Source organism: Lathamus discolor, chromosome 2 (genome assembly GCF_037157495.1).
Source record: "Lathamus discolor isolate bLatDis1 chromosome 2, bLatDis1.hap1, whole genome shotgun sequence".
Taxonomy (NCBI): domain Eukaryota; kingdom Metazoa; phylum Chordata; class Aves; order Psittaciformes; family Psittacidae; genus Lathamus; species Lathamus discolor.
Window position 1 is genome coordinate 151,832,631 of NC_088885.1, and position 10,939 is coordinate 151,843,569.

Here is a 10,939-nt window from a genome sequence, read left to right on the forward strand (position 1 = left end):
CTTCAAATGCTCAGGGTCTCTGAGAAACTGGCCAGGGTAACTACAATTCAGGTGTTTTTCACTAGTCTTGTTCTTTACTGCTTCTTGTTCTTAAAATAACTTTCATTTATATGGCTTCTGAAAGATATATCTTGATTTTTAAATGCTGAGTATGTTCAGTTCTGCTGGAATGAATTCTGTTTGTTCATGCTCAATATTTGCACTGCAAAAGCACTTTGCTAGAAGTGGTTTAAGCAAAGGTTGTGGAAGAGCCAGCATAAATTGCCTTGTGGTGGAGGAGTTTTACAGTCATTCTCTTTATCTTAGTGTTAAGTGCCTGCAGGCCCTTCTAACTATGTGCAGTGCAGCAAATAATAATGGCCAGGTCCAAATGGCTCGATCTTGGTTAAAATGTAAAATGTGATGTTGCAATTCAAGGTTTTGTAAATGCGATACATGAAGGTCATTCAAGTCTCCATTTGTCAGAGGATCCTCATGACACAACTGTAAACTTACTGTTTTTACTTACTTTTACTTTACTTTTACTGGGTTTTTAAATATTATAAAATATGATGTTAATTTTAAGTATGATATTAATACATTAAATGTCAAAAATAAGAAAATATTGTTGTCTCAGGAATGCAGTCACAAAAGGAAAATCCATCAACTGATGGATCATTTGATCATAATCTGCTTATGCAGTAATGAAATTACTATGCTGCTTTTATTATCAGCACAGTTGGTCACATTCTGACAACTTTTTAGGCCAGCTGGACTTGCTAAAATGTTTGTAGGAAGTTAGAAATAGAATTTTTTTCACCGAGTAGATTTTTTTTTTTAGGCTTGCTGAATATGGTGCTTGTAGCAACAAGAATAAGGAAGGATTGTTGTTCATTTCCATTCAGAAGTCTTTATTTATTCTGTCAGGGAGTCATCTTCCAAAGAGCCCTTTTCTGCTTTAGAATACCTGCAAATTAAGACCTTAATATTTCAATTTCACAAAAAAAATAAGTTCAGGCTTTTATAAATTACTCTGCAGAAACATATCGCCATGTGCTATGTTATTTATTATGTATTGGAATCAAATCTTATGTTTAAAAAATTCTGAGCTTTCAAGGGAAAGTTGGCAAAATCTGGGATGGAAGGGGAAAGAATAAAAAGGATATTTTCCTTCATATTTAATAATTTAGAGCAGTAACAGCTTGCTTTTCACAACAGTCCAAATGAAAAAATAGATGATCTTGGATTAAATAGGCATATAGAAACAAAACTGCATCTGATGTGTAGAAGTTTGGTGTTTCAACTGCTATACAGAAAGTGAGGTAAATTGTTTTTCTTCTAGATGAAGACAGACTCTCCAGGAGGAAGAGCATTGTGGACACAGTGTCTATACAAGTGGATATTCTGCCTGGCAACAACACGGAGGATAAGGTATGAAAATCATAGAATGTTTTAAAGCAGCATCTTTATAGGGAATGCAAATTAAATTTCCCCAGAAAGTCTAATATCTCATTGTTTTAGCAGTGTTAAATGCTTTGGGGTTTTGATGTTTTTAACTCCTTTGTGTGTAGAAATGTGTTGTCAAAGACTCTGCTACTGATCTTTCTGTATAACAATGCAGTATATTTTGTCACCATAGTTCTTACAGATAGTACTGCAGAATACAGGGTAACAATCCCTCCACAGGCTGATCAACTCATATTTTATAAGTAAATATTCTAAAACATTTTCTTTGCATTTTGAGGGATCAGATAAATTCCTGCATCTGTATCCCTGCGTCATTTGAAGTCTCTGAGGGTCATGTTCATCAACATGGGGCTAAAAGATACATGACTAGTGGGAGACCTGCTGTCTTTGGGAGTGGCAGGTAAAGACTAGGCAGACTGCATACGCTATGACGTTACGTTACTGCCTTTTCCCTTCCAGAAGAGTTTAGCATGCAGAGCTTTAAAATCATGGAGAGGATAAGGCAGCAACAAAAAGTCTGTATGTAATGTACAGGAGCTGATGCTAATTATCCCTTAGGAAGACTGCATTATAATTAAAATTATTCTCCATCTTTTGACACTTCATTTGAAGTATCTCTTAAAATACATTTCTATTTCTGTTTCTATTTCTACTGGATCTTTTTCAAGGTCCTGCTGAGTATTATTAACCAGATTTCTGCTGACTGTGATGGAGATTAGCTGTTGAAATTTAGGTGTTTGTACCTGCAAATGAATCCTGCTGTTAGCATCTTCAAGCACAGACTAGCTGGGGACATGAAACTGAGTGTGTGGTCGGTGTCAAGCTGAACACTAGTTAAAAATGAAATATAGTTATTGTAAAATGAAGCAAAAAGCAATAACTGTTTTCCCCTCTACCCTCCACTACTATCTGTTATTTTAGGATCACATTGCTGGTAACCCAACTAGTCTCAGGAAGCAGTTGCTGTTATTTGCAGCAGCTGTCTGAGAACCAGTACTGAGGCTTAACAATATAGAAACGCCACAGTATATTCCTGCCGAAATTCAGGTCTTTTTCCAAAGTATTGTTGCCATAGAGCATCTTGCCTAGAACTTGGAAAATTTTCCTTGATCTCATTTGATAAACATTTCCTCACTAGTTGCAGTGGCTTAAGAGTTTGCAGTAGTGATCTCTCACAGAAACTCCAAATAAAGCTATTAGAAACTTCTGTATTTATCAAATTCCTTACTTTTTAGTATCTTATATATAATATGTGAGTTTTAAAGGCTTTTGTTTCTTTGTGTTTAGAATGATAATACTGAAGAAATCACCTTTGAGGCTTTGAAGAAAGCAATTGGTAAGATTTAATACAATTGTATTTATCCAGCATAGTTGTAGATTACTATGGATTTGCTAGAGAAAATGGTGTGGCCAGAATAACATAATTAAAACATTACATTTGTTTTTCATCAGCTCTAAATGTATTTAAAACTTTGGTTATTTATTTCTAAGTTTCTGAAATGACATCTTGATATTTTTAGTTAATTCAGTTTCTGAAGCTAAGTTGACTGAATGAAAAGCATCTGGAAATGCCTATCATCTGTTAAATTTGCCCTTAGAGACCAAGCTATAAATAACATGAGATTTTCAAGTTCCATTCAGTGATTATTTATAAAGCAACTTAAATATCTTTTGCATATTATTATTCAATGTGTGCAGATAATAGATTGCAAGGTACACACTGTGGCCTTCAAAAACACTCAGTTTTCTTAAAAGAGCAGTTTTCTGACAAATTACCCAGGTACCAGAACTTAGAATTATCCGGTTTCCTTGTTTAATATTGCTATAAGTAATTACTGATTAATACTGTCCAGTCCACCAAAATACTGATTAGGCATTGGTATTTTAAGCAGTAGACACATACACTGAAACAAAAAATCAGTCTGTTTCCCCATCACTGAGGTAATTAAATTCATTACATGCTGGAAAGTTCCAGCTGGCTGTAGGTTTACTCAGCCTATGGAGGTTGAACTTTCTTGTCCCAGATCCTGGTAGAAGATTCTGCCCACCATTCTGCATGGTACTGGGAGGGAGGATGCTCCCTTCTTTTTGCTTGAGGCTGAACTTGCGTGTATTGAGTGACAAGTGCAGTCTTGAGTCCAAATAATAAAGCAAAAGGAAGCCTGGATGTACCACTAATTAAAGCACAAAGTGAGAAGGGGGCAAACAGGAGGCCTCAAACCAGCACCCTGAAACCGTAGCTGCATTTTTGCTTTAGAAGCAATGGCAGACGACAGCTCGCGTGAGTATGGCTGTGTCACTTCAAATATAGTGCTCGTTTGCTTTTGCATCACACATTTGAAGGCCTACATCACTTACACTTGATAAGCAAAGGTTGCTTATGTCTTTATTTTTAATTTCATTATTTTAAGATAACAATGGGCTTGAAGAACAGGAAAAAGAAAAAAGGCGCCTTGTGATTGAAAAGTTCCAGAAAGCACCATTTGAAGAAATTGCAGCACAGTGTGAGACCAAAGTGAGTTTCTGATAAATGTTGTACATCATTGAAGATACCAGTGTAAGCATTAATGGGGATGTGCTGGTGAAAGGTGATTTATGTTCCCATGTCACTGCTGCAGTTACTCCTAAAGAAGTTCGGTTCTTTGTCTTTAGTTATAATCTCCACTGTTATCAATGTTGGGAGATTCCAGTTATTTAAAGCATGCTTTTGAGTGTTCCTAGAACTTTTGGAAAGGAAAACTCATACCCTCTTCGTCTTAGTGTTTTCCTTGCTATCTTTGAAATCTAGATTCCCAGTTTGTTCGTATTTCATCCTGGGACAACTGGAGCACTTTTTATCCCGTTATATATTTTGAATAACTAAATGTATTTCGGGTTTGTTAAACTGCTAGCTGTAATAGCAAAATTTACCATGTAATTCCTTGCACTTCAAGACAGGCTTACTCAGCCTCTTGAGGGCTTAGAAGCCTTGCAGCAGTGAGAAAAGAAATTCAGACAAGAAATGTTGCCTTAGATTTGCCATGTGGTGATGTGGCACACACTCACTGAGTATGACCTGACACATTCATTTTAACTCAGTTCAATATATAGTAGTTAACAATTCAATTTTAATTCCTTTCCTAGGCAAACTTGCTTCATGATAGGCTTGCACAGATACTGGAACTCACCATTCGGTAAGACTTTATGCATGAAGAATGTGATGGATGAAAAATGAGTTATAAAGCAGTTGTGACTCCTTTCAGATGGTCATATCACAGTGTTCTTAAACATATGTAATAGTTAAGGCAAGTATTATCTGCCTGAATGTTGTGGTTTAACCCTGATAGCCATTTCTGCTCCACACAGCCACTGGCTTACTCCCTGTCAGTGGAATGTGGAAGCGATAAAAGTGAGAGAACCCATTAGTTCAGATAAGAACAGTTTAATACGTAAAGCAAAAGCCCCCCACACCAGCAAAAGCAAAATAAAAAATTCAGTCACAACTTGCCATCAGCTGGCAGGTGTTTAGCCACCTCCAGGAAAGCTGGGCTCCGTCATGCATGATGGTGACTTGGGAAGACAAATGGCCATAACTCCAAACATCCCCCACTTCCTACTTCTTCCTTGTTGCTGAGCATGACACCATATGGTGTGGAATATCCCTTGGGTCAGTTGGTGTCAGCTGTCCTGGCTATGTCCTCTCCCAGCTCCTTGTGCACCCACAGCCTACTCACTGGTGCGATGGTGTGAGGAGCAGAAAAAGCCTTGGCTCTGTGTAAGTGCTGCTAAGCAGTAACTAAAACACCCCTATGATATCAACACTGTTTCCAGCACAAATCCAAAACAGAGCCCCAATCTGTGAAGAAAATAAACCCCATCCCAGCCAGAACCAGTACACTGAAAGAGTAGACTTCATCTAAAACAGTCACTTTGATTTTTCTTGTTATTATTTCCATCTTTGATATAGTGGACAATATCCAGAAACCATGTCATAGTATACTTATATTTCTATGTATATCAGTAGTATTGAAGAATGATGTTGTTTTCCCATTGCTATATGCTTGAGAAAGTAGTTAGATATTGAACACCCAAAATAGTACATGACAGTATTATAGTGTTTTGCACATCCATTATGCAGGATAAACAGGATGTGTTTAGTAATCAAATGCATTTCCATAGTTGTGAAATTGATTATCTAGACCAGAATACCAAAAAAACCCCAAACAACCCAAGGCATGATCATTTCCTTAGAATTTCAGAAATAGGATAAAATACTGATGGTTGGGGGGTAGAGAGGGGATGGTGTGGTTTACTTTTTGTTTCTCAGCTATTGGTTTATAAACTTAAAACAATTACTATAATTACATATATTGCTTCTCATACAGCCCTCCACCCAGCCCCTCAGGAACGATGACCATTACTGCTGGACATGCTCATTACCAGTCTGTTCCAGTCTACGAGATGAAGTTTCCAGATCTTTGTGTGTATTAAGTGTCTTCTGAAGTCTGCTGGACATTATTTAGAGTAGAATACAATAGAAAGAACAAGATGAGTTTTCAAATTTTATTGTTTATTTCCTCTAATGATGGACATGAGCCAAATAAGGATTACTCTAGCCAAACTTATGAGACTGTCTTGTTTTCTTCTGTAATATATTTGAAGTTAGGTTTTTCATATATCATGTTTCTTCATTGTCATGTTTGAGTACATGTAAAAGTCAGGTTTAAAACTTGTCTTGCTATACAGGTGAATATTTCAGTTACTCTAAGAATTTTTATTTCTGTAAATTCCTTTAATTTCAGGCACTGTAACTGAAAATCCTGTTAAAGCCTTTTGCTTTTTTGTTGTTGGTGGTTGGTTCTTGTTTTTTAATCCTCTTCACCTCAATTATATATCTTAACAGGAATGCTTTTGGCTTGCTTCATCTTATTAAATGTAACCAGTGGAGCACAACCTTAGCTCCCTTTGTTCATGCTGTCATAGGTAGCCAACTTCTTTTTGGAATATATGAAAAAAACCCAATACCTTACATGTTTTCAAGTACAGTAAATGAATTAATGGACACTTATTAAGTAAATTGTTTTGATGCATCACGTAATAATGCATTTTAGATACATATGCCCAGTGTATGTCCTGCATTTCTTGTTAAAATTTAACTGCTTTGCATAAGAGATGAGAAGTCTCCTCTTGAAGCACTGAACTGTGCAATACTTTTAATGTCTTAAGGTGTATGGTTTACAGACTGTACTTTTGAAAATGCAGTAGTATTTTACTGTCTGCTTTGGTATAAATACAGGAGAGATATATTTAGTGTAGCAAAAAATAAACTGAGGGCATTTTAAATCATAAATACAGAAATTACAAATATATTCTACGAGGTATTCTATTCTCTGTAGTTTATTACAGCTTTGTAATGATATTTTAGAAATTGAAAGAAAACTGGATGAAACAGTTTAAAGACCAGGAATTTATTACGTGTTTTCAAGCAAAAGCATTTTTAGAGATGCATTTCTGTGTTCGTTTTTGTTCCATTTCTCAAACCTTTTTAGAAATAAAGAAAATATGGTAACTTTCATAGGTTTATGTATCTGAGTATACTATTCAAATGTAAAGAAAGGAATATATATATAGTAAATAGATATAGGAGACCACTGAATTTTGCATCATTTTCAAAGCTGTCTTTATGACTCGCCAAATTCTGTAGGCAAAAAGAAAAAACAATGTTCACTGATGGCATGAATAGTAAATTTGAAGTCCCTTAATCTGTCTGAATCTGTCTGAAGCAGTACAAACATCAGTGAAAGTTCTCAATATCTATAATCAGTGTAAGGCACTTAGGATAAACAACAATCAGGCCACGTACAAAGTCAACTAACTTCAGTTCATCCAGCTTTGAGCAGGAGCTTGGTTTAGTTGACCTTCACAAGTCCCACCCTAAATTAGTCCATGATCTGAATGGTTCTCTGCCAGCTATTGTGCTGGCTGAGCAGTTGCAAGCCCACTGTAAAAAGGATTTTAAGGTTTTTATTACTGTAGTACAGTATTCCACTGGGCTGCTTTCAAAAGCCTGATGCGACATAATATCAGAGAAATATCAGCTACTTAAACCTATGAGATAACATACTGAGACTTTCAGAAAGCATTCACAAAACTCAAAAGGTAATTGAGACCTTCTTTTCAGTTTAACAGTGCAATCACAGCTGTTAGTGGATGACGAAACAGCCCCTTATCTACAGCATTCCGTTGTGATTTTTACTGCTGCAGCGTTTCAGCCTGATCAGACCACAGTCTACACATAAATAGGACTCTAGCTTTTAGTTTTCACTTTTTGGGGGGTTTTTAAGGTAAGACGTAATAGTTTTGTGGCCTATATAAAGAGTGTAATTTTTTAAATAGTAAATCTAGGGATACAATGTAAACCACTTGTCCACTCTGTCATTTTCTGAGAATAACACTGCACTTTTGTACAAAAATGAAATACGGAGTCTAAGAAATAAAGAATGTACTTCTGTTTGCACTCTTGCAGTATGGAGACTGTGCTGTAAATACAGGATTGTTTCTGCGGTTGAATTCTGTTGCATGAATGCTGCATGTGAAAATAACTAGATTCAGCATTTCATTTTCTGTTTATGAAGTATTTTTCATTTGTGCTAATAATGGTAAGGTTCCATGTTTTCAATGTTCAAATGAGGTTTGTTTGGGAAATGCAGGTGTTATGCAGGTATTGTGCAGGGAATGAAGAGCTTGTAACGCCGTGTGTGTTCACAGGATAATTAATTTCTTCCTTTCTGGAAATTCAGGGAGTCTGTAAGTTGAGAATTTGTTCACTCTGGCCTTTGTAGACAGCTGGGAGATGGGAGTGACTGTAAAATGTATTGGTTCAGTAGCTGTTGTTATGTGTAGTCAGTGAATGAAACCAAATGAATTAAGAATGCTGTTGTACAGTATAAAGCTGCTTTTTTTAAAGGGTCTGTTTTATGTTCTTGAGGCAAGTTGAGGAACTTAAAAGCTCCATGTGCATACTGGCCCTGTGTTATCTGCAACACACCGAATACTGTCCCAGTGGTTATAAATCCAGCTGTTTAAATGTGTTCCAGCTTTTGCTTTGGGTTCTTCCCATTATGTCATTTTGAAAAATTATAGATTATGATAGTGGGTCATTTTAAAGTAAATTTAAATCCTTGTTGATTTCAAAAGATTAAATTAATTGATTGTCCCAAATCAAGACTAGGGCTAATTTGTCTGTTGTTCTGATGGTCGTATTTTCTGTACTGTATGTTATGATCCAGTTTCAATCAATGTAAGAACACACTGTGCAATCTATATTTAAGCAATAAAACCCAAATTTAAAATCAGTCTTTTCTAAGGTGTCAGTTAATTTTTATTGCTCACAATTAAAATGTCACCGACATTTTTTAGCATTTAAAATAGGCCTCATTTTGCATACCTTTTTTTGTCCTTGCAAATGTTATAGCATTGCAGCTTTGTTAAACTACTTTTATTTATGATTAAAACATTGCTAAGGCCACCAAAATCTGAGAGAGGAACAATACAAACATTATTTTCTAGTAGCAAATAAGCTTCAAGAAGATAAGCTGTGCTTTTCAGGCCTTCCTCCCTGGTTAGAAAACATATTGACTTTGTATTATCAGTTCGAAGGAAGAAGGTTGTCAGTGTGTGTGAAGATCTGCATGCAGTTCACCCACAGGGAGCTTTCTTCAAACAGTGGTGCCATCTAATGAGGCTGAGTATTATACTGATGTTTGTTACTCACTTCTTCTGGGAGCACCCATTTATCGGAATGTTTATTATTTATTTTAATAGTGCACCCTGGGAGAAGGGGGAAGAACAATTCTTTATTTCTATTTTGAGGAAATTGGGACCTTCTGTAGCTCGCATGACACCTACACAACACTCACATGTCAAAAAGACAGCTGTCTGCAGGGTGGATACCGCAGCTAACCTCATTCTGGGAGGTGAAGACTACAAACTGAACTCACCTTTTGAGTTGACAGGGGAGCATGCCCTTCCTGCACACACTGATGCACAGATGCTCTGTTGCTAGCACCCCTGGTCACTACTGCTCCTCAGGCTGCTTCTTGTAAGTACTTGCAACGCACAGGCCTTTACAGCATCTGTCATGTAAGCTGACTGCTCCAATTCTGCAGCATTTCCCAGACTCAGGAGACTCCCCTGCACACCAAGATCTGCTGTGCTGGTACAGCTCCCCTCAGCAGCTGACTGAGAGCTTCAGTTACACTCTATGTAATTTTTTTATTCTAAGAGCAGGTTTAAAAAGTGAGGGAAGTTTGGAATATTTTTAATAAAAATATTTTGTAAGTATTATTATTTTGCTTCCCACCTCCCCAAGTTAATAGTACCAAGTAAAAAGTATGCCTTTGTTAAGCAAACTGAAGCATTAAGTGTGAGAATTCTTAGAGACCTTCCTAATTCCAAGAGAGACAGGTATGACTTGATCCTCAAATCAATTATTAAATTTGCTTCTGAATGTTCAGGATCACACAAACCTGACTCCTTAACAGTCAAACTTATGAAGAACAGTACATAAGACAGGCAAAGTTTGACATCAGTGTTAACCTTTTTTATCCTACTGTAGGTTTGGAGGCTCAGAATCGTACAACTTGGAATCCAAGTGTCTCAGGTAACACCTTATGTTGTGGTTAACGTCCGAACACACCATAAGTGGGAAGTTAAATGACCTTGTTTATTTCTGGTTCTAATGTCTAAGATGCCTGGGAAGTTAAGCTGGGACATAATGCAGATCTGAACTCAAACCCTGAATTCAGAGGTGGTTGGGAGGGATGTCAGGCTTTGTTTCTCTTGGTGCTCAGCACAGGAAAGGCTATTGCTGAGGGTGAGGTGCTGTTGCTGCTCCTTAGGGAGGGAGGTATGGTCCTAGGGACCACAGATGGAGCTGAAGAGTATAAGACAAAGAAACACCAGTATGATTCAGCTGTATGAAAGAATGGTAATCACCAATATAACTTAAAAGATCTCACAAGTGTCGCAAACACAGCACAAAGTCAGTTATGGTAGGTCAACAGATAAATGGTCAACCAAGTTAAAAGGACGTGATTGCTTTTGATCAAGAATTCAAACCTTCACTTTTTCAGTTGCGTGTGTTTACAGAGGAAGTACCTTATTACTATGGGTTTGATTTTGCAAATGTATGCTCAGAGAAAAAATGAAAATCACACTGAATAAAATGTTATCTGTCCTTTTGGACAGGTCCCCTGGATTTAAGTGGTGTGTTTGCACTGTGTGTGCTATGCAACTGAAATCTAATGAGAAAGACACAGAAAGATTCTACTTTTGTGTGCATCTTTCTTGTCAAAGTAACAAGGTTGCTGGTGAGTTTGACCCTAGCTGGGTTTATTTGTTGTTTAGCTTTGTTATTATTAGCCAAGTTCCAGTAATTTAATTTCTTGTGACAATATTTTATGATCAAAGCATAGTGTAGATTAACACCTTATCAAGTAAAAGGACATACATA

The 10,939-nt window shown here is 36.7% G+C and overlaps 1 protein-coding gene across 6 annotated transcripts in view; it reads left to right on the forward strand.

Annotated features, from left to right (window-relative positions):
- EFR3A (EFR3 homolog A) overlaps positions 1-7,699 on the forward strand; it is a 77,461-nt gene extending 69,762 nt beyond the window's left edge. For 5 of the 6 annotated variants that reach the window (XM_065668962.1, XM_065668966.1, XM_065668964.1 and 2 more), the window contains 5 exons: positions 1,322-1,410; positions 2,734-2,782; positions 3,858-3,961; positions 4,570-4,619; positions 5,811-7,699. In XM_065668962.1, coding sequence (XP_065525034.1) covers positions 1,322-1,410; positions 2,734-2,782; positions 3,858-3,961; positions 4,570-4,619; positions 5,811-5,916 — 398 coding nt within the window. In that variant the 3' untranslated portion in view covers positions 5,917-7,699. The remainder of the gene's footprint in view (positions 1-1,321; positions 1,411-2,733; positions 2,783-3,857; positions 3,962-4,569; positions 4,620-5,810) is intronic. The other variant, XM_065668968.1, reaches the window with a different exon arrangement.
- Positions 7,700-10,939: the final 3,240 nt, after the last annotated feature.